At 43.1% G+C, this 23878-nt stretch overlaps 1 protein-coding gene across 1 annotated transcript in view; it reads right to left on the bottom strand.

The window, feature by feature from the left end:
* Nucleotides 1-1867: 1867 nt before the first annotated feature.
* The window catches only part of col4a5 (collagen, type IV, alpha 5 (Alport syndrome)), a 94565-nt gene continuing 72554 nt past the window's right edge, over nt 1868-23878 (bottom strand). Inside the window, exons 34-50 of the mRNA XM_038996251.1 lie at nt 23388-23527; nt 22901-23027; nt 22571-22750; nt 22241-22291; nt 21617-21802; nt 18880-18888; nt 18099-18107; nt 17420-17553; nt 17168-17240; nt 15930-16001; nt 15630-15758; nt 13500-13598; nt 4240-4452; nt 3729-3906; nt 3450-3564; nt 3020-3192; nt 1868-2795 (exon numbers count right to left, since the gene is read on the bottom strand). Of these exons, the coding sequence (XP_038852179.1) occupies nt 2714-2795; nt 3020-3192; nt 3450-3564; nt 3729-3906; nt 4240-4452; nt 13500-13598; nt 15630-15758; nt 15930-16001; nt 17168-17240; nt 17420-17553; nt 18099-18107; nt 18880-18888; nt 21617-21802; nt 22241-22291; nt 22571-22750; nt 22901-23027; nt 23388-23527 (1970 nt within the window). The 3' untranslated portion in view covers nt 1868-2713. The remainder of the gene's footprint in view (nt 2796-3019; nt 3193-3449; nt 3565-3728; nt 3907-4239; nt 4453-13499; nt 13599-15629; nt 15759-15929; nt 16002-17167; nt 17241-17419; nt 17554-18098; nt 18108-18879; nt 18889-21616; nt 21803-22240; nt 22292-22570; nt 22751-22900; nt 23028-23387; nt 23528-23878) is intronic.

Below are 23878 nucleotides of genomic sequence, written 5' to 3'. Positions count from 1 at the left end.
TGGGACGCAGCTTCCCCCTTCTCATTCAAAACATTTTTGCAAAACATAATTCTGTAGACCTCCAAGGGAGGTGTGACAATGAGGTGGTTTTGTTGGTATGGCAACTCGAGACTAATAGACCAATAACAAAGAGAGCTCCAAACCTCTCTGCCAATAAGTTTTCCCCTCCCCTCTCAGACCACACCCAGACAGCCCAAACAAAATTCTTGCTTGAGAACTTTTTTAGCTAAAGCAATAATTTAACATTTTTTTTAACGGGAAACTATTACAGTAAAGTACTTAATTGTTACCCAGAAACAATTTGATATTGATATAAAAACAATGTGGACCCCTGGCCTAGGCAGAGAGCTCTGTAAATATTGTACATCATTTTGTTATTTTCATATTTTTCGTCACATTTTTTAAATAATGTTTGGGGGGGTTTGATCTGGGGGTTGATCATTTACATCTCATGGTCTTGACTCTGACTTTCATCATTTTTTTTGGCTTGCGCCTATAGCTAGCTAGTTTGCTGTTTTGGATTCAAATAATGCAGCCCCTACTTTATTGTTTAATCTGTCAGGAAGGAATTACAAAAAGTACTGCATGCTGTGTCCAGAGATGGCAGAAGACGTTCAGGGACTATTCTTAACAGCTGCCAAGATGTTGTGACTTCTCGTGTCCTTTTCAGCAGCTGTGGCATCACCCATGTAGGTGCTACATGTTCTGCAATGGACAACCAGTAGCTACGGAGAAGCAGGTCCTATGGAGGTACTGACCATCGACTCCCCCTCAGCCGAAGCTACACTGCCTTTCAGATCCAAACTGCCTCAACACACAGCCTTTCATCTGAAGCCAAATTGAGACATTCAATCTCAATACCATCTCAATTTACATTTGTTGTTTGTTTTTCTTTTGTATGAGCTTTGAGATTATTTTCTGTAATACAAGTTAAATACATTGTTATTATACAATATCCCTAGTCATTGTCTGTCATAGTCAATGTCTCCTTGAAGCTTGGCTCTGTAGGATTCAAGTTTATTATGTGAGCTGCAGGCATGTTGATAAGACAATGCACAGAAACACATTAGTCGAAGTACCGGAACAGAGCACTTAAGTGTGCACTAGAAGTGTGCACTTCCAAGATAGGGGAGAAACGTTTCCACACAAAACGATGGACATTGGGTTTATTTTTCAGTCTTAAAAGTTTATAACAACTTCTGGATAACATAACATAAAAAAAAAAAGATTTTTTGAAATTAATGTCACCCCATGGTGACATTACAAATTAAAAATAAGCTTTGAAAAACAACATCACAGGAAGAATCATCCCCCCACAGCTCTCCTCGTTGACCGTAGAATAGAAAAAAAAAGAATAGAACAGATTCTATTTGATTCTATTCTCGCAGTACGTAACATTACGTGCATACTTACGACACGCTAGTTCATAGTGGGACAACCTAGACCAGTGTTAAGATGTGAATTAATATCAATAATATACATTTCCAGGAGTGGATTTTATTATCAACCTGTTATGGCATGAAATCGGGTAATTTTCTAACCCCCCAGTTAACGATAGATTACTTGTAGAAATCAAATACAAAAGCTTGAGTGATTGCCATTATCATACACAGTACATGATCATAATAGGATAGGGTTTTTGATTGGTTGACAGGGAAACTCTGTTTACTCAGTTTCGTTGTCATGCCAATAGTTTTGTGAAATGTGAAAAAAAATACCTTTTGGAGATAAAAATAATGATGGAAAAAAAACTCCCGCCCGCAGCCAAATAGTGTATATACTTTTTTTTATTTTTAAATATATATATATATATATATATATATATATATATATATATATATATATATAATACTGTTTCATTTATAGATGTACAATATCTGAATGAGTGTATATGTGAGCGAGTGAATGCGTGAGTGTGTGAATGAGTGCATGAATCAATTAAATGAGTGAAGACGAGTGAACAAACAAAAACAACCCAGAAATTCATAATATAGCTAAGTACCTGTTTTGTCTTACAACTATAAAGGTGTTTTACATAATATACACATTTAATTACTTACAAAAAGAGAAATGAGGCCTAGAGTTAACAGGCTGGGAGAGACAGCAGTGTTAGTTCCACCAAGGAGAAACAACTAAATAAAAAAGAAAGAATAACAGAAAGATTTAATAAAAATGAAAACCTAGAAAAACGCAGTCTCGCTAAGAAAGCTCATCAGTGCATCTCTTCTCTTTGATGTTCCGACGTCAAAGTGCCGATTTGGTAACACGGAGACAACTCCACTCGTTTGTAAAACACAAAAAAAAAAAGAAAAAATGAAAGAAAAATCTGTCTAAAAATGAAATGTTTGTACCACCCTCTGTACTGTACTGAAAATCTAAATATATATATTTTTGTTGTTGAAACAAAATAACAATTTCGAAAAGATAAAAATAAAATGCACTTTTGTCACACAAGGCACCTTTCATGGTTTTTTTTGTGTTTCTTTTTGACGTACTTGAGGTATTAAAAAAGAAGAAAAGACTAAATAGATTCATTTTTTCAGCGTTTTTTCTTTTGTTGCTGTGTTGCACAGTAGCACCATTTAAGTTGTTGTTTCCGGAAGACAATACACCATTGGAATTCCACCTTGTCACGGAGACGTCCTCATCACCACCTCTCCGCCGCCGCCATGTTCGTTGTCGGTTGTCCCCGGCAACGGTTGCCGCTGCGCTGTTACGTCCTCTTCATACAGACCACACAGCGGCTGACGCGCGTCCGCAGGTTACCTGCTTTCAGCGTCTCCGACTGTGGCTTCCTGTTATGGGTCAGGGGTTAGAGGTCAGGGTTTGGCATCACTGTATGGGCATTCGGATCTTTACATTTTATATGAAAATTACCCATCTCAAGCAAATAACTACATTATCTAATGCTTTCAGTGTAATTCCTCATTACTCAGGATCAATCAACCAATCAGTTATTCAATAAATCAATTACTGAGGGGAAAAAACCCATCATAATCTCTGCAACATTCTCTCGTACCTGAACATTTCTGATTGGTCGACGGTGGCCAGCCAGAAGCTGTAGGAGTTGCCGTAGTAGTTGCAGGTCCCCCGACCGTGGCACTCGATGAAGGGAGCGCTCCGGAATTCCTCTAGACAGGAGCCAGGAGAGGCCAGAGCCTGACCCGAACCCTCAGCACCAGCACTAGTGTGCTGTTATAAAAAGAGAGAGGGAGGGAGAGGAGGAGGGGAGTGGGAGTGGGAGGGATTGGTGGAGAAAAGTAAATGTGTGTGTTCATATGGTAGCTTAAACACACTTAAAATGTCAAACTTGATTCCTCTGTGTGTGTGTGTGTGTGTGTGTGTGTGTGTGTGTGTGTGTGTGTGTGTGTGTGTGTGTGTGTGTGTGTGTGTGTGTGTGTGTGTGTGTGTGTGTGTGTGTGCGTGCGTGTGTGTGCATGTGTGTGTACCATCATGAAGGAGTATCCGATCCACAGTGGTTCCCAGTAGCTGGGGCAGGTGGGGATCTGAATGGTCTGACTGTGTACAGCGATCACCATGGCAGGGGCCTCACACACTGCACACCTAAAACACAAACACATAGAGGAGTGGTTAAATACACACACTCAGACATGATCAAATCACAGTCTCCTATTGTATCTCGTCTCCTCTATATCCCCTCCGTCCCTCCATCCCTCCTTCCCTCTTTACCTCCATCCCTCCCCCTCCCTCCCTCCATCCCTCTCTACCTGCTGATGTAAGGTTTGATGCCCTCTCCGGTGATGGGGGCCATAGTCATGGGCATGGGCGTGGGTGTGGACAGCCAATAGGAGTAGTCGTTACGGGAGGCGAAGTTACACACGTTGTTGATGTTACAGAACATGAATGGCATGGTGCTGAACCGACGCAGGCAACTTCCAGCAGTTCCTAGAGAGAGGGAGTAGAGGAAAGAGGGGCGAGAGGATGGGGAGAGATGAAGGGGAGGAGGGAGGGGCGAGAGGACGGGGAGAAGAGAGGGAGGGGGGGAAGGAGGGGCAAGAAGATGGGGAGAAGAGATAGGGAGGGGAGAGGCGAGGGAGGAAGGAGAGGAGAGGGATGAGAAGAGAGGGGGAAGGAGGAGAGTTTCATAATTTGTTTGGAGGTTTTTCCAGCTCTGAATTATTTCCTATGTGTGTGTGTGTGTGTGTGTGCGACCGCGCATGTGTGTGCATGCGTCTTTGTGTACCAGCTTGTATATATAACTCCAGTCTCCATCCTTACCCAGGTCCTGTCCGTGTGCCCTCTCGTTGCCCTGTACGTAGAGCAGAGAGTAGCCGTCGTAGATGAGGCCGGTGCCCTCTGGGCAGATGGGGACGTCCTCGCCCTGACTGTGTCTGGTGATCAGGAAGCCGTGCGCCACAGAGGCAGATCCAGATGGACCTGGGGGGCCCTGCAGGCCATCTGAACCAGGGGGACCGGGATATCCACGCTCACCTGGGAACAGGGGATAGAAGAGATAAAAGACAAAGCATGGGGAACATTAACAACTCAATGAATTGTATAATACTACATATCTTAGGCAGAGTAAAGTTCTTGGCACAGTAAGATGTGCTACAATGATCAGTATAATCAGTAAGATGTGCTACAATGATCAGTATAATCAGTAAGATGTGCTACAATGATCAGTATAATCAGTAAGATGTGCTACAATGATCAGTAAGATGTGCTACAATGATCAGTAATGCCTTGTTCACACTACAGACCTTAATGCTCAAATCAGTTGTTTAAAAAAAAAATCAGTTTTGGAAGACTGACTGTCCAAACAGCGAGTTACACATGTCCAAATCGGATGTGTGTATGTTCAGACTTTAGTCATTTGCAGACGTGGCTATGGTAGTTGTCATGGTAATGACGCGTGTTTGTGCAGTAGTGTTGGCTGGTTGGTGGTGATGCTCGTGCTCCCTCTCAATCAGAAGTTATGTAGCAAGCTAAGGTCACAACTACGCCTGCCATAGAACTTTCCCAGTTGCTTTGAATGTTCGAAATCAGTGTAAGAACACTAAAGCCTCAAAGGATAAGATGATCCACCTTTCAAAACAAGTCATTTTTGGCTAGCAACAACAGTCAACTAGTTAGCTAGGTAGCAGTTTAGCTTGCTAGCACATTCTCAAATTTGTTTGTAAACAATTAACAAGCTAGTAATACCACGTTCTTGTCAAACTGTCAACAGAGTAGCTAGCATGCAACAATATATGCCAAAAAACAGTCTACAAACCACTTAATGGAAAATAAATAAGATTTAACTGTTTAGACACAAGTCACATGGCCAGAAATCTGATTTGTATCTGGCTTGAAATATCTGATTCAGGCTGCAGAAAAATTATCAGATTAGAATCAAACTGCCAGTGTGGAAAGCTTTAGATGTGCTATAATTAGGGATGTAACGATTCACCATATCGGTCCCCGATTCAAATGTTTAAGATCGGACATTGGTCCGCGGACCCCAAACTGATTAAAATGTAGCATGCAATTTATTATGTGACTTGTTAAGCACATTTTTACTCCTGAACTTATTTAGGTTTGCCATAACAAAGGGGCTAAATACTTATTGACTCAAGACATTTCCGATATTCATTTTTTACTCATTTGTAAAAAATAATAAAATAAAAAAATCTAAAAACATAGTTCCACTTTGACATTATGGGGTATTGTGTGTAGGCCCGTGACACAAAATCTAAATGTAATCCATTTTAAATTCAGGCTGTAACACAATAAAAAAGTCAAGGGTGTGAATACTTTCTGAAGGCACTGTACATGCTGAACAGGGCTTACAATATATTTTATTTGAATAATAATTGATTGGATTTATATAGTGCTTTTCTACCAACTGAGGTACTCAACCTCATCCACCACAAATGTGTAGCACCCACCTGGAAATAACACGTATGGAATCATGTAGAAACCAAAAAAGTGTTCATCAAATATTTTATATTTGAGATTCTTCAAAGTAGCCACCCTTTGCATTGATGACAGCTTTGCACACTCTTGGCATTCTCTCAACCAGCTTCATGATGTAGTCACCTGGAATGCATTTCAACTAAGCGGTGTGCCTTGTTAAAAGTTCATTTCTGGCATTTCTTTCCAACTTGATACATTTGAGCCAATCAGTTTTGTTGTGACAAGGTAGGGTTGGTACACAGAACATAGCCTTATTTGGTAAAGACCAAGTCCATATTATGGCAAGAACAGCTCAAATAAGTAAAGAGAAACAACAGTCCATCATTACTTTAAAACAAGGTCAGTCAAAATTTCAAGAACTGAAAGTTTCTTCAAGTGCAGTCGCAAAAACCATCAAGCACTATGATGAAACTGGCTCTCATGAGGACCACTGTAACGATGTGCTCTGGGAGTCGGGAAGCAAGTTCAGGGAGTGAGTGTTTTAATAAATAAATGCAACATAATACAAAACAAGAAACACGAACAACGCACAGACATGAAACTGAAACAGCAACAATGACGCCTCACCTAAGGGAAGCATCAGGGAGTGTTTTTTATGTTTTTGTTTCAGTGGGAATGACGTCGGGTCCGGGAGCCCCTACAGGCTCTCATGCCTCGGACAGATTGCCAGGCTCCCCTGCCTCCGCCGGCTCGTCAGGCTCTCATGCCTCAACCAGATCGCTAGGTCGTCTCTAGGTCGTCATGCTCCCGCGTCTCAGCCGGACTGACAGGTTTCCCGCGCCTCAGCAGAGGTGACCGGTCCGCTCCTGATCCCTGGGATCGTCATTTTGGTCGGCGTCATGCGGCTGGAGCCGCACATCAAGGAGGGGGTACTGTCACGTGTGCTCACCAGGCTGCTCGTTATGGCGCACACCTTTCACCATCGTTATGTGCACCTGTGCGTTGTCAGACTCACCTGGACTCCATCCCTTCCCTGATTACCTTCCCTATTTTTGTCACTGCCTTTGGTTCATTCCCCAGGCATCATTGTTTCTATTTCATGTCTGTGTGCTGTTAGTGTTTATTGTTTTAGATTATGTTTATTTTATTAAAACACACTCCCTGAACTTGCTTCCCGACTTGCAGCGCATATCGTTACATCCACCACAGGAAAGGAAGACCCAGAGTTACCTCTGCTGCAGACATGAGCAATGGACATTAGACCTGTGCAAATTTGTACCTTGTGAGACTTTTGGTTCCAACCGCCGTGTCTTTGTGAGACGCAGAGTAGGTGAACGGATGATCTCTGCATGTGTGGTTCACACCGCGAAGCATGGAGGAGGAGGTGTGATGGTGTGGGGGTGCTTTTCTGGTGACACTGTCAGTGATTTATTTAGAATTCAAAGCATACAACCAGCATGGCTACGACAGCATTCTGCAGCGATACACCATCCTGTCTGGTTTGCGCTTAGTGGGACTCTCAATTGTTTTTCAACAGGACAATGACCCAACACACCTACAGACTGTGTAAGGGCTATTTGACCAAGAAGCAGAGTGATGGGGGCTGCATCAGATGACCTGTTCTCTACAATCACCAGACCTCAACCCAATTGAGATGGTTTGGGATGAGTTGGACCGCAGAGTGAAAGAAAAGCAGCCAACAAGTGCTCAGCATATGTGGGAAGTCCTTCAAGACTGTTGGGAAAAGCATTCCAGGTGAAGCTGGTTGAGAGAAGCATTCACACCCCTTTGCTATGACACTCCAAATTGAGCTCAGGTGCCTCCAATTTCCTTTGATCAACCTTGAGACATCACTACAACTTGATTGGAGTCCACCTGAAGCCAATCCAATTGTTTGGACATGATTTAGAAAGAAACCCACCTGTCTATATAAGGTCCCACAGTTGACAGTGAATATCAGAGCTGAAACTATATCATCACATCCAAGAAACTGTCCATAGATCTCCGAGATAGAATTGTGATGAGGCAAATACAGTGTCAAGAAAAAGTATGTGAACCCTTTGGAATTAGCTGGAGTTCTGCATAAATTGGTCATCAAATTTGATCTGATCTTCATCTAAGTCACAACAATAGACAAACATAGTGTGCTTAAATTAATAACGCACAAATTATTGTATTTGTAGGTCGGAAAATGTATGTGAACCCCTAGGCTAATGACTTCTCCAAAAGCTAATTGGAGTCAGGAGTCAGCTAACATGGAGTCCAATCAATAAGACGAGATTGGAGATGTTGGTTAGAGCTGCCCTATAAAAAACTCACAAAATTGGAGTTTGCTATTCACAAGAAGAATTGCCTGATGTGAACCATGCCTCGAACAAAAGAGATCTCAGAAGACCCAAGATTAAGAATTGTTGACTTGCATAAAGCTGTAAAGGGTTACAAAAGTATCTCTAAAAGCCTTGATGTTCATCAGTCCACGATATGACAAATTGTCTATAAATGGAGAAAGTTCAGCACTGTTGCTACTCTCCATAGGAGTAGCCGTCCTGCAAAAATGACTGCAAGAGCACAGCGCAGAATGCTCAATGAGGTTAAGAAGAATCCTAGAGTGTCAGCTAAAGACTTATAGAAATATCTGGAACATGAAAACATCTCTGTTGACGAGTCTACGATATGTAAAACACTAAACAAGAATGGTGTTCATGGGAGGACACCACGGAAGAAGCCACTGCTGTCCAAAAAAACCATTGCTGCACGTCTGAAGTTTGCCCAAGTGCACCTGGATGTTCCACAGTGCTACTGGCAAAATATTCTGTGGACAGATGAAACTACAGTTGAGTTGTTTGGAAGGAACACACAACACTATGTGTGGAGAAAAAAAGGCACAGCACACCAACATCAAAACCTCATCCCAACTGTATGGTGGAGGGAGCATCATGGTTTGGGGCTGCTTTGCTGCCTCAGGGCCTGGACAGCTTGCTATGAGACGGAAAAATGAATTCCCAAGTTTATCAAGACGTTTTGCAGGAGAATGTAAGGCTATCTGTCTGCCAATTGAAGCTCAACAGAAGTTGGGTGATGCAACAAGACAACGACCCAAAACACAGAAGTAAATCTACAACAGAATGGCTTCAACAGAAGAAAATACGCCTTCTGGAGTGGCCCAGTCAGAGTCCTGACCTCAACCCGATTGAGATGCTGTGGCATGACCTCAAGAGAGCAGTTCACACCAGACATCCCAAGAATATTGCTGAACTGAAACAGTTTTGTAAAGAGGAATGGCCAAAATTCCTCCTGACCGTTGTGCAGGTCTGATCCGCAACTACAGAAAATGTTTGGTTGAGGTTATTGCTGCCAAAGGAGGGTCAACCAGTTATTAAACCCAATGGTTCACATACTTTTTTCACCCTGCACTGTGAATGTTTACACAGTGTGTTCAATTAAGACATGAAAACATATAGTTGTTTGTGTGTTATTAGTTTAAGCAGACTGTTTGTCTATTGTTGTGACCTAGATGGAGATCAGATGACATTTTATGACCAATTTATGCAGAAATCCAGGTATTTCCAAAGGGTTCACATACTTTTTCTTGCCACTGTATCTGGGGAAGGGTATACAACAATTTCTAGAGTGTTGAACGTTTCCAAGAGCACAGTGCTCTCCATCACTGGGAAATTGAAAAAATATGGAACGACCCAGACTCTGCCTAGAGCTAGCCGTCCTACCAAACTAAACAACCGGGCAAGAAGGACCTGAAAGAACTACAGGGTTCCTTGGCTGAGGTGGAAGAACTTGCCAGAAGGATAAGTCTCTACAGCACTTCACCAATCTAGGCTTTATGGGAGAGTGACCAGATGGAAGCCACTCCTGAGAAAAAGGCACATGACAGCACACCTGGAGCTTGCAAAACCCCCCGTGAAAAACTCAGAGATCATAAGGCATAAGATTATGTGGTCTGATGAGACAAAGATTGAACGCTTTGGCCTGAATGCAAAGAGGTGTGTCTGGAGAAAACCAGGCACAGCTCATCACCCGTCTTAACACCACCCCAACCGTGAAGCATTGTGGTGGCAGCATCACGCTATGTGGATGCTTTCAGCGGCAGGGACAGGGAGACTGGTAAGGATAGAGGGAACAGTGAATGGAGCCAAATACAGGCAAATTCTTGATGAGAACCTGCTTCAGAGTGCAAACGAACTTAGACTGGGGGCGAAGATTTACACTCCAACAGGACAATGACCACAATCATACAGCCAAAGCAAGACTGGAATGGCTTCAGAACAAGAATGTGAAAGTCCTTGAGTGGTCCATTCAAAGGCCAGACTTGAATCCCATTGAAAAACTGTGGAAAGACTTGAAGATTGCTGTTCCCTTCCACTCACCATCTAACTTTTTTTCAGTTTTACAAACAGACAGATAATGACAGCAAACAATACATTGAGAATACCCCCGCCCTTTCTGAATGAGCTTTGTCTGTTAGTGGTAGTGGGGTGGTAGATGCCTAGTCTCCCTAATGGCTCAGCTCATGAGCCTGCATAGTACATACACCATAGGCATACATCATTTATACACACACACACACACACACACACACACACACACACACACACACACACACACACACACACACACACACACACACACACACACACACACACACACACACACACACACACACAAGTCAGTGCCGAATCGCATTTATTCGGTCTCTAATCAAACGGAATTGCATCGAATCGTTTCAAACTACAACGTATCGTTGAGCCCATGTATTTAGATATGTATCGAATCATCTTGAAAGGGAAAGATGCACATCCCTAGCTATAATGATCAGTAAGACATGGTATAATGATCAGTAGCACTCACTTCCGTCATCATGAAGTGCTTTGAGAGACTAGTCAAGGACCATATCACCTCCACCCTACCTGACACCCTAGACCCACTCCAATTTGCTTACCGCCCCAATAGGTTTACAGACGACGCAATCGCAACCACACTGCACACTGCCCTAACCCATCTGGACAAGAGGAATACCTATATAAGAATGCTGTTCATCGACTACAGCTCAGCATTTAACACCATAGTACCCTCCAAATTCGTCATTAAGCTCGAGACCCTGGGTCTCGACCCCGCCCTGTGCAACTGGGTCCTGGACTTCCTGACGGGCCGCCCCCAGGTGGTGAGGGTAGGTAACAACATCTCCACCCCGCTGATCCTCAACACTGGGGCCCTACAAGGGGCCCTACAAGGGTGCGTTCTCAGCCCTCTCCTGTATTCCCTGTTCACCCACGACTGCGTGGCCATGCACGCCTCCAACTCCAACTCCAACAAAGTTTGCAGACAACACTACAGTGGTAGGCTTGATTACCAACAACAACGAGACGGCCCACAGGGAGGAGGTGAGGGCCCTCGGAGTGTGGTGTCAGGAAAATAACCTCACACTCAATGTCAACAAAACAAAGGAGATGATCGTGGACTTCAGGAAACAGTAGAGGGAGCAGCCCCCTATCCACATTGATGGGACAGTAGTGGAGAGGGTGGAAAGTTTTAAGTTCCTCGGCGTACACATCACGGACAGATTGGTGAAGAAGGAGCAGCAGCGCCTCTTCAACCTCAGGAGGCTGAATAAATTCGGCTTGTCACCAAAAACACTAAAACTTTTACAGATGCACAATCGAGAGCATCCTGTCGGGCTGTATCACCGCCTGGTACGGCAACTGCTCCGCCCATAACCGTAAGGCTCTCCAGAGGGTAGTGAGGTCTGCACAACGCATCACCGGGGGCAAACTACCTGCCCTCCAGGACACCTACACCACCCGATGTCACAGGAAGGCCAAAAAGATCATCAAGGACAACAACCACCCGAGCCACTGCCTGTTCACCCCGCTATCATCCATAAGGTAGTTGTTGTGAAATTGTTAGGTTAGATTACTTGTTAGATATTGCTGCATGGTCGGAACTAGAAGCACAAGCATTTCGATACACTCGCATTAACATCTGCTAACCATGTGTATGTGACAAATAACATTTGATTTGATTTGAAGATGTGCTATAATGATATTGTCACAGTGAGTTTGAGAAAACAGGGAACAGAGCAGTGGGAACATTAATAATATCTGGGTTAAAATGTGAAATACACTACATGACCAAAAGTATGTAGACACCTGCTTGTCGAACATCTCATTCCAAAATCATGGGCATTAACATGGAGTTGGTCCCACCTTTGCTGCTATAACAGCCTGTACTCTTCCACTAGATGTTGGAACATTGCTGTGGGGACTGGCTTCCATTCAGTCATAAGAGCATTAGTGAGGAAGGGCACTGATTCTGGGCGATTAGGCCTGGCTCGCAGTCGCCATTCCAATTCATTCCAAAGGTATTCGATGGGGTTGAGGTCAGGGCTCTGTGCAGGCCAGTCATGTTCTTCCACACTGATCGACAAACCACTTCTGTACGGACCTCGCTTTGCGCACAGGGGCATTGTCACGCTGAAACAGAAAAGGGCCTTCCCCAAACTGTTGCCACAAAGTTGGAAGCACAGAATCGTCTAGAATGTCGTTGTGTGCTGTAGTGTTAAGATTTCCCTTCACTGGAACAAAGGGGCCTAGCCAAACCATGAAAAACAGCCCCAGACCATTATTCCTCCTCCAACAAACTTTACAGCTGGCATCCACCAAACCCAGATTTGTTTGTCGGACTGCCAAATGGTGAAGTGTGATTCATCACTCCAGAGAACGCATTTTCACTGCTCCAGAGTCCAATGCTGGCGAGCTTTAAACCACTCCAGCTGAACACTTGGCATTGCGCATGGTCTTCTGCTCGGCCATGGAAACCCATTTCATGAAGCTCCCGACGAACAGTTTTGTGCTGACGTTGCTTCCAGAGGCAGTTTGGAACTCGGTAGTGAGTGTTGCAACCGAGAACAGATGATTTTTTACGCGCTACGCACTTCAGCACTCAGCGGTCTCGTTCAGTGAGCTTGTGTGACCTACCAATTCACGGCTGAGCCGTTGTTGCTCCTAGCCGTTTCCACTTGACAATAACAGCACTTGACCGGGGCAGTTCTAGCAGAGCAGAAATCTGATGAAGTGACTTGTTGCAAAGGTGGCATCCTATGTCAGTGTCAGGTTGAAAGTCACTGAGCTCTTCAGTAAGGCCATTCTACTGCCAATGTTTGTTTATGGAGATTGCGTGGCTGTGTGCTCGATTTTATACACCTGTCAGCAACGGGTGTGGCTGAAATAGCTGAATCCTCTAAATTTGAAGGGGTGTCCACATGCTTTTGTATATATAGTGTACCTTTCTAATACTTGATTTAGTTTGGCATGTACAATGGACCCAATGAAATAGTCCCAAAAGTGCAAAGTCATGGCTAAATCAAAGGCACCTCAATGTATTTGACTAAGGTCTGTCTTAGGACTCAATCTTGTTTGTCCTGTCAATTAACTCACTGAACTCAATGAACAATACTATAACTAAGCTGACTTGATTTGAGTTTATTTTACACTTCTATAGCTACGTATTGTAATGACTATTGACTAATACTATAGGACTACTAACTGATATACACAATGGAAGGTTAGGTCTGTGTAAGAGAGATTTAAATTATTTGTGTGCTATGGACCTGAGGAAGATGGCAATCTTACCTGGCTGTCCGGCGGGTCCTGGGTCTCCCTTGCGGCCGGAGGCTCCACTGAATCCTGGGGGTCCCTCAGGACCGGGGTCTCCTGGCTGACCGGGCTGACCTGGAACAGACCAGAGGACTCATCAGTGACCTCATATACCTCCAAGCGGAAAACTCTCTTCGCTAGCTCTAGTAACTAGCTAATGATAACGAACTGCAGCTAACTGCAGCTTCAAGCATCCTCTGGTAAGAATTAACTTCTTGAGCCTATGGGGGCGCCATTTCAACTTTGTAAAATATCGTTCTCAAATTAAACTGCCTCGTACTCAATTCTTGCTCGTACAATATGCATATTATTATTACTATTGGATAGAAAACACTCTCTAGTTTCTAAAACCGTTTGAATTATTTCTCTGAGTGAAACAGAACTCATTCTGCAGCACTTTTCCTGTCAGGGAGTGAGATTTCAGAAATCGAGGTCCCTGTTCTGAGGTCAGTTTATAAGTCCCCATGTAAGCCATCGGGCTACATGCACTGCATACGTCTTCCTCTAGATGTCAGTAAGCGGGGAGAATTTGAATGGAGTGGATTGCGCAATCTGGGACCTTATATAAGACCGTGGAACGGAAGGACCGTCCTTTTCAACGGTGCGCCTGACGCATGAAGACATCACAATGGCTTCCTGCAAACGCTTTCGTTTTAGTAGTTCTATATCTCCGGTCATGTTTTTATTCGTTATTAAAGACATCATAAGGTAGTTAATTTAAACCGACTTAGCAGTTTATAGCAGTTTATTGCGATTTTCTGGGATTTCTTTGCCATGCGCTTTCACGAGTTGGACACCTCTCCAGTTGGCGGCTAACATTTCGACCGGACAAGAGGACATCTTTCAACCCAAAGACGATTGTTCTGGAGAAAGGACACCTTGCCCAAGATTCTGATGGAAGCTCAGCTAATAGTAAGCAGTCTTTATGCTGATAATTCATTGTTCTGTTGAAAAAAGTCAAATGCATAAGACGCCATTACTTGCAGTGTAGCCTTGCTTTATCGCACCCTGTATTGCGCAGTAACGTTAATTTTAAAAATGTAATTCAGCGATTGCATTAAGAACTAATTTGTCTTTCAATTGCTGTCCAACCTGTATTTTTTTAGTCAAGTTTATGAATAGTTTTCGATAAGAATAGGTGCCTTTCCAAGATGGCGCCGGACAGATTGTTTGAGTATTTGGACACTATTTTCATTGTATAAGCACGATTTGTGCCGCTAAATATGCACATTTTCGAACAAACTCTATATGCATTGTGTAATATGATGTTACAGGACTGTCATCTGAAGAATTCTGAGAAGGTTAGTGAAAAAATTAATATATTTTGGTGGTTTATACGTTATCGCTCTTTTTGCCTTGAATCAATGCTGGGGTGATGTTTGCACATGTGGTAAGCTAATATAACGCTATATTGTGTTTTCGCTGTAGAACACTTAGAAAATCTGAAATATTGTCTGGATTCACAAGATCTGTGTCTTTCAATTGCTGTACGCTGTGTATTTTTAAGAAATGTTTTATGATGAGTAATTAGGTAATACACGTTGCTCTCTGTAGTTATTCTAGTCGCTTTGGTGAGATTTGTGATGGTGGCTGCAATGGTAAACTATGATTTATACCTGAAATATGCACATTTTTCTAACAAAACATATGCTATACAATAAATATGTTATCAGACTGTCATCTGATGAAGTTGTTTCTTGGTTAGTGGCTATTTATATCTTTATTTGGTCGAATTTGTGATAGCTACTGATGGAGTAAAAAACTGTTGGAGTAAAAAAAGTGGTGTCTTTTGCTAACGTGGTTAGCTAATAGATTTACATATTGTGTCTTCCCTGTAAAACATTTTAAAAATCAGAAATGATGTCTGGATTCACAAGATGTGTATCTTTCATCTGGTGTCTTGGACTTGTGATTTAATGATATTTAGATGCTAGTATTTACTTGTGACGCTATGCTAGGCTATGCTAGTAGCTTTTCTACTGATGGGGGTGCTCCCGGATCCGGGTTTGGGAGGTGTTAGAGGTTAAGCTAATTGTAATTAACTTTATGAACTGAATATAAAACTCTCCTATGGCAAACAGACACTGGGTATGACAGTCCACTGACCTGAGAGTCCCTCCAGTCCGGGGGGTCCTGTGGCGCCACGGCCGCCTGGTAGACCTGAAGGGCCGGGGGAGCCACGCTCTCCCTTCAGCAAGATGGGGGCTGGAGCAAAACCTGGGTCACCTGGGGGTCCTGAGATCAGTGATGACAACGAGAGAGGTTAGAGAAGAGAAGTGGGGTACACCAGAGATGTCAGTCAGAGTTTTTGGGAGTGTGTGTAGGTATTTGGGAGGATGTTTGGGAGGGTGTGTCTATGTGTGTGTGTGTGTGCGCACGCAGAGGGGATGAGGGGTGAAGACTCACCAGCAGTGCCAGCATCTCCGGGTTCTCCAGGGAGACCAGATGATCCAGGGATTCCAGAATCTCCCTTTGGTCCTGGGGTAGAGAGCGAGAGGTGGAGAGAGGGAGTAGAGAGAGAGGAAGGAGAGAGAGGGGGGAGGAAAGAGAGAGGAAGGGAGTAGAGTGAGAGAGGTGGAGAGGAAGGGAAATAAGGGAGATGAGGGAATATTGTCAACAGAGATACCTATGATGGGACATTCACTATACCCGTGGTCACAAACCTTTTCAAAATGCAAGCCGGGAACTACCACTCAGATTTTTTTTTTTTTTAACATGACTTAAAAAAAGTAAGCCTATGCAACATTAACCAATTAAAAACTTATTAAAAGAAATATCTGTTTGCGCAATAGGCTATAGGCCCAATACATTATCACTGCATATTGGCTACACTTGAATTGCCCTGCCAATATTGTTCTTCTCAGACCATTTTGAAATTATATTTACACATTTTAGGTATATGATCACACTGGTAATATATAATTTGTTGTATTACTTGTGAGGCGCAGCTGAGTGAGCATAATTATTTTTTTTCTCCTATGGACAGATGGCCTGCATCTGATGGTCAGTCTGAGGGTTAGGGAGGGAGCAGCTACCTCTCACCCGACTCACCTCCCTCCTTTTTCCCTCCCTCTGCTCATTCATTGCAGCTGCAGTGCTGGTTGCAGCGTGAGTGGAAGTAGGAAGAACGCACATTCAATGGCTTACAAAAGTGTTGAACAAAGTGTTGACAGTGCTGAATAACAACTTAAACACGAACTTACTTATAAAAACAGCAGCTCTTCGCTGTATTCGTTTAATCTCTCTCTAGTCATGGTTTTAAAAGTTTTGAAATCTCATATTATCAACTGTTGTGCATTCTATGCTTTTTTTTTTTTTTTTTTTTTTTATTTTTTTTACAGTTTATGGCGTGAGGAAACTGTGCAGACAGTGATCTGAGCTATCTGATTGGCCAGTGGTAGGCCTATAGGTACACTTGATTTGCTCTCTGGACCACTTGGCGGGGTTCTACCTTCAGACACATGAAATGGTTCAAAATGCAAACACTTTGCCTTACCGGTACTAGGGCTGCTGAATCAAGTGCACCTAACACCAACAGTGCGAAACTAATTTAAAAAAAATAAGAACGCGAGGCTTTATCATTGTTTTTATTTACAGAAATGTTTGGTGTTTGACTAGGAATGGGAATGTTATTCCTGACTGACCTGGGAATCCGGGAACTCCAGGCAGTCCGAGGTCTCCCTTCAACCCTTTGGTACCAGGAAGGCCAGCATTACCCTGGTCACATGATAGGGGAGAGGTCAGGGGTCATATAATATCCCAATCCCAGATGGAATTTTCAATTTACTTCATACAATCCCAAACCAACCCATCCCCCGAGTAAGTGTCTATATTTGACACATCCTGCTATCAATGGGGGAAGGAGATCCAAGGATCTAAGTTGACTGGTTCCTTACCGGGAATCCGGGCGATCCAAATTCTCCCTTCGCTCCAGGGAAACCAGGCGATCCAGGAATTCCGGAAATTCCCTTCTCACCTTTGGTCCCACCGCTGCCGACAGGGCCACGGGGACCTTCAGAGCCAGGAGGACCTTCACACGAATAGGTCAAAGGTTAGAGGTCAGAGATAACACTCATCTCAACCTGACATTATAACAAATAACAATAAAAATAACCATAGAGATAAAACTAGATCCAGTTGATCTATCTATCTCCATGGTTACTGTATAACACTAACATCAACAGTCAACATAGCATAAAACTGCATGCGTACATACAACTATTTAAAAACAGTATAAATACAGTATAAAGGGGGAGACTTGAGTGTGTGTTCAAGAATGTTTTGTGTATTGCGGGGTGTACAGTGTCTGTGTAGGCTATAGTCTTTTGTTAGGCTTCACAACCCATCCTGAAAAGTAAATTGTGGTTAACAAATCACCAGCATGGTTAAGTTGTACCCAATTCAACAAAATGCTAGCCTGAGTGCCAGTCTGTTTGTGCTACCATGCTAACAATGACAGCAATGAGTTGGCAAGAGCACAAACGGATCTGGGACCAGGCCAAACAAAATGTACACAGATCAGTTTCATCACCACAGAACAACAAAGGTCATCATCATCAAACCATGGATTCTAACCTGGAGGACCTAGGTATCCCAGAATTCCGGGAATAGCAGAGCCGGTGCGGCAGAATGTGAAGGGTTTAAAACAAGAGGCAAGAGTTAGCATAGATCGATACACCATCAGGCTAACGTCTGACACAACCAAACCTCAGGGCAAACCATATGTTATGTTTGTGTTTCAATATTGTTATTTCATTTAAATTAATACCTGTTTGTGATTTGGCTGTGTACATATAAGATACAGTGAACTTATTTCTAAAAGCTAAATAGTGCTAGTTCTTACATATGTAAAGTTAATGGAAAAAATGCTAACAACTTATTATCTTTAAACTACATGATGCTAAATTCATGTTTATCAAGTACATTTTCAAGAAATTGTCAATTCCAAGTTGAACAGCATTACAATGACTGTTTTTAGTGTTAGAGGTTTGTGTGTTAGCGAACCAATAATTCATTCATCAGAAATAGTGTCTGTTAAAAAGGGTATTGATTATTCAAAGATGTATGTTACCACATACTGTACATTCTAAAACATACAAAAATAATTTCAAGCAAAAGTTTAAATAATTTTAGTTATGGTTATTTGACCTGTGTGACTACTCAATCAGAAGGAAAAGTGAGATTAGCAGGAGTAAAAAAGGAAGGATCAGAAAATTAAGGGAAGAAAATAATTAATAAATTCTAAATCCAAGATCCAAGATCAATCAGCAACACAGTGAGGTTAAGGGTTCTAGATTTGTATTCTAGACCAGGAGAACATGCAGTAGAACAGATGCCTGTGTACTGGAACTCTGACCTTCGGGACCTGGGTACGGACGAATGTGTCATCAGAGGGGGAGGGTCCACACCACAGGGGGTGGAGCCAAGACACAGGAAACAGGAAGTACATGTCATACCATCGCTCTCATCCCCCCCACAACTGGAGATGACGCCTATCCTGGCACAGAGCTGGGCTAGTAGTACTGGGCTCAATACAGCTTTCTATAATATACTATATATGTACATGTACACTGAGTATACAAATGCTCTTTCCATGACATAGACTGACCAGGTGAATCCAGGTGAAAGCTATGATCCCTTATTGATATCACTTGTTAAAAGCACGTCGATCATTGTAGATGAAGGGGAGGAGACAGGTTAAAGAAGGATTTTTAAGCCTTGAGACAATTTAGATATGGATTGTGTATGTGTGCCATTCAGAAGGTGAATGGTCAAAATAAATATGTAAGTGCCTTTGAAAGGGGTATGGTAGTAGATGCCAGGCGCACTGGTTTGTGTCAAGAACAGCAACGCTAGTAGGTTTTTCCTGCTCAACAGTATCAAGAATGGTCCACCACCCAAAGTACATCCAGCCAACTTGACACATCGGTGGGAAGCATTGGAGTAAACATGGGCCAGCATTCCTGTGGAACTCTTTCGACACCTGGCAGAGTCCATGCCCCGACCAAATGAGGCTGTTCTGAGGGCAAAAGGAAGGTGGAAGGTGTTCCTAATGTTTGGTATACTCAGTGTATACATAGGCTCTCCAATGTAAGAGACACTTTTGGGAGGTATTTTGAGAATCAAGACGATGAAGAATCTTACTTAAAGTACAGCGCAAGTGATGTGAGGAAATCGAATTAGAGGATGGTTTAGAGCAGGGGTGTCAAACATACGGCCAGCGGACAGGATCCGGGTGTTTTTTTAATTTTTATATATATTTTATTTTGGCGGGGGGGGAACAAACTCAATATAAAGTTACTAAAACCAAATCAAAACTGTGTATAAATTAGAATGGACCTGCATTCATATAGTTGTTGATGGTGTACAGCTCACTAACAATCACCAAAATGAAAGCTAGAAAGTCGGGGGAGCACTGAAAATTCAAAAATAATCTAAATTTTTTTTGCAAATTTTGACTGCGAGAAAATATTACAGGTTTTCAGTGCGGTCCTCAGGACTTCGTTGAAGACTGAATGCGGCCCCTGGGCAAAATTAGTTTGACACCCCCTGATATAGAGTATTATATACCTATAGTGATCCACTTTTAGACACCTTATCAATGTAACAAAGTCTAAGGGAGTTGGAATTAAATCTGAAATTAAATTATGTTTAACTGAGCCCAACTCTGTGCTATAGTCTGGCTTTGTGATTCGGGTGCTGAGGTGCAGTTGGACACACATGGCCCATGCAGGACAGACAGTTGACTGACACACAGATCACTGTGGGAGAAACAGAGACGAATCACAGACAAACCTTCTCAGTCTTACCTAGACTCCAGTAGCCTATTGATAATACTGGATCCACCGTGTTGTGGTCTAGGGACTAGGGACCACAATGGAAATAAGTATTTCAAATGTATGTATTGTGTGAATATGTATATATTTTTTGCTGGCTAATAAAATCAATCAATCATCAATCAGTGTTCAGTTGAACAGTGTATTATTCCTTCAATAAATGACACTGATCTACAGTGAGAACACTTTATAGTTCATTCCTTAACTGTATAATACAGGGGTTCAATGCTATATGGGCAGTCAATGAGATCTATTTGACCGACTACGCCAACGTTGTATTGGAAACATTCAGTCAAACCCATCGATACCCCTTTGACTTACAACACTCTTCTCACTTTAATAGATAATGGTGTTTCTAGATAGTCTAGGTTCTTTGTTGTTGATACAGAGTTGAATCCACCAAATATAAGCATTCGTTTCCTAGGCTTTTGAAACCCCTTCTCTAATGCATAGTTAGACCTGTTACAGGTTTGACTCTAGTTCGTCTGCTTCACACCAACGTCACATATTTAGACAATTAGGATATAAAACACCAAACAACACACAAGACACACGCACATCAACCCTGTGGAGAGATGGACAGATCAGGATCCGTTCCCCTGCAACCGAAAGGGGAGGGAGAGGGGGTGAGGAGACACAAGGATGGAGAGATGATTGACAAACAGATGGCTGGATGGATGGATGGATGGAGGACGTAGACAACAACGTGTGGTCGCCCCCCCATGCTCTGATGTTGGGGGCGTAGCTGGAACCCAGACGGCGAGGGAGACACAGTGATTGGTGCGTGTTCGCGGCGCACCCCAACATTGTGTAGTGAGGGGGTAAGGGGGTGGGGGACGTTTGGTTGCATAGTGGTGGTGATGGTGGTTTGAGTGACAGTGTATGTTTGTGCTCTGTGACATATAGCTGATCTGGGACCAGTGTTGATTGACAAAGAGGTTCCACATCTCATGCAAATCAATGGGATTAACATAAAGCATTCACATAAAGAGCTGCAGGTAGGCCAAGTTTGCTCCCTGGTTTTTACTTGGGTATGTGTGTGTGTATACAATGTGTGTGTGTGTGTATGCCATGTGTCAGAGAGAAATCTATCAATAATCTATCTTTTGAATTTCCTTCCCAGTCCATGATTTGATACATTTTAAACTTTTAACTATACCATACACTACAACCAGGAGGCTCCAGACTTCAAAATGTCCAGAAAACCAGGCAGCAACATTGGCTAAAAGGTGATGGAGTGATCAATTCATAACATACCTCCTCTTCCAGGGGGTCCGGGGGGCCCGGCGTTACCTTTGGGACCCTGGAGGGCCACACCTGGGGCACCAGGGGGCCCAACGCTGCCAGGGGACCCAGGCAGGCCAGGGAAACCCATCTCTCCCTTCTGACCAGGGAAGCCAGGGCTACCAGAAGAACCAGGGGTGCCAAGATCTCCCTTCGCACCTGTGGGGAACAGACGGCAACAACACAAGGTCCTTTCATAATCAGAAATCAGAAAGTACATTCACCAAGTACATTGACACATACCCAGAATGTGACCTGGTGAAATGTAAAGAAAGAACATAGCCAGAGGAATTTACACAAAGTCAACATACAGTACATACAATAGAAATAAAGTAAACATAAAACATAGAACATTTGGTGTGGTGGGGGAGAAGTGGTGATTGAAGGATGTTGGTGGTTGTAGAGTAGTAGTGGTTGTTGTCGACTTCTTTTGATAGAAAAATAGATGGAGAATGCTATTTAAGTTGTATATGGTCTATAGTCGGTTATCAGCTACAGTAGCGGTTTGTTTGTCTGTCATTCAGGAGCTAGTGTAGAGTGTATGTATGGTTTGTGTGAGAGTAACAAAGACAGTCAGTCAGGTGGGGTGAGTCTCACCTGGTAATCCTGGGAGACCAGGAGAACCGGGGCCACCGAAACCAGGAAGACCTGTAGGAGAAGAGGATCATGGGAAAAAGAGGAGTTTCGTTTTAGACATCCAACTAATAAAATAACACTTTGGTCTTACTGCATAATATCACCATAACAAGCACTAAATCCTTGTGAACAATTACATTTTGGATAATTTTGGGGTATTGTCGACAGTTGAACTAAGCTCATAAGGCATTTATAAGTTATATCATTCAAGAATCAATGGGTATATATTAATAATTTAAAAGTAAAAAAATGTAAGTAGCGATTGCTCCTTTAAGTGACTACGCCAACTACCTGGGTCTCCTTTGACTCCCGCTGGTCCAGGGATTCCGTCACGACCCGCCTGACCCTTGTCCCCTGGGAACCCAGGTGATCCGGCACGGCCGTTCTCTCCCGGTCGGCCGGGTGGTCCGCTGAGACCGGGGTTACCGGGGATACCATCCAGACCCTTAGGCCCGGGAATCCCGGAAGAACCTAGAGGAAGTACCAGAAAGACAGCCGGACAGATTTAATGACATAGGTAGCTGGATATGAGATGAAGGCTTGGAAGAATATCATACACCTGATTCTTCTTTTGCTATCCAATGCTCGTGGTTAGACCGTAGCACCGTAACCATTAGTTACCTTGGAATCCTGGGAGGCCGGGGTCACCTTTGGCGCCAGGGCCGCCAGGAAACCCTGGAAGACCTGGTGTTCCGGAAGTTCCTTTTATTCCGTTTTGCCCGGGGAATCCTGACTGACCGGGCTCACCCTGAGAGAGAGAGAGAGAGAGAGAGAGAGAGAGAGAGAGAGAGAGAGAGAGAGAGAGAGAGAGAGACAGAGAGAGAGCAGGAGAGAGGGAGAGAAAGGAATAAAGTTGCATTGCAGACTAATAGTACAAGCTCTACAACTACTGATTATAACAATACCAACTTTATCAATTAAGCAGATTTTCCATATTACTAAAATATCATTCAGAATGAGTATACAGTTCCCTTTGAAACAGGTAAACTCATCTAAACCTGGACAGAGATCTAGACTTATGCATAAAGGCAAACACGGTTCTATGCGGTACTGGTTCTATAAAGGTTCTAGACTGTTCTAAAGGGTTCTAGAGTAGAGGGTTCCATACCTTGGGACCTGTAGCTCCTGGGGAACCAAAGCCAGGGGAACCGGGCTCTCCCTTAGCTCCAGGGAACCCTGATGCTCCTGAACTACCGGGTCCACCCGACCGACCTGATTGACCCGGAGTTCCTTTCGCCCCTGTGGGTCCTGTGACATCATCATAAATGGACAATAAGATTGGCGCAGTCGGATAAATAGAGTTCAGTGACAACACTAACTAATTGTGATTAATCTAGCAATCAGTATATGGATCGAACTGTATTTGTATACTTGTTTTTTCCATCATTAAACTGATACAGAACACCTGCTGTAACAAAATAAAAGTATTCAGGTATGTCAATTCATAACGGCCAGCGTTTCTATGAACATGGAGAGCTGAGAGTGGCCAAATCTCGGGGGTTATGGGAAGTCTTTACATAAAAAATAAAAAAGTATTCTTGATTATATTTCAGTGTATAGAACATAGGAATGACAGGTAAATAAACATAACATTTTGGC

This window comes from Salvelinus namaycush, chromosome 6, assembly GCF_016432855.1.
Source record: "Salvelinus namaycush isolate Seneca chromosome 6, SaNama_1.0, whole genome shotgun sequence".
NCBI classification, from domain to species: Eukaryota; Metazoa; Chordata; class Actinopteri; order Salmoniformes; family Salmonidae; genus Salvelinus; species Salvelinus namaycush.
Note: the sequence above shows the minus strand (reverse complement) of the source record. Positions and strands in the feature narration are given on the sequence as shown.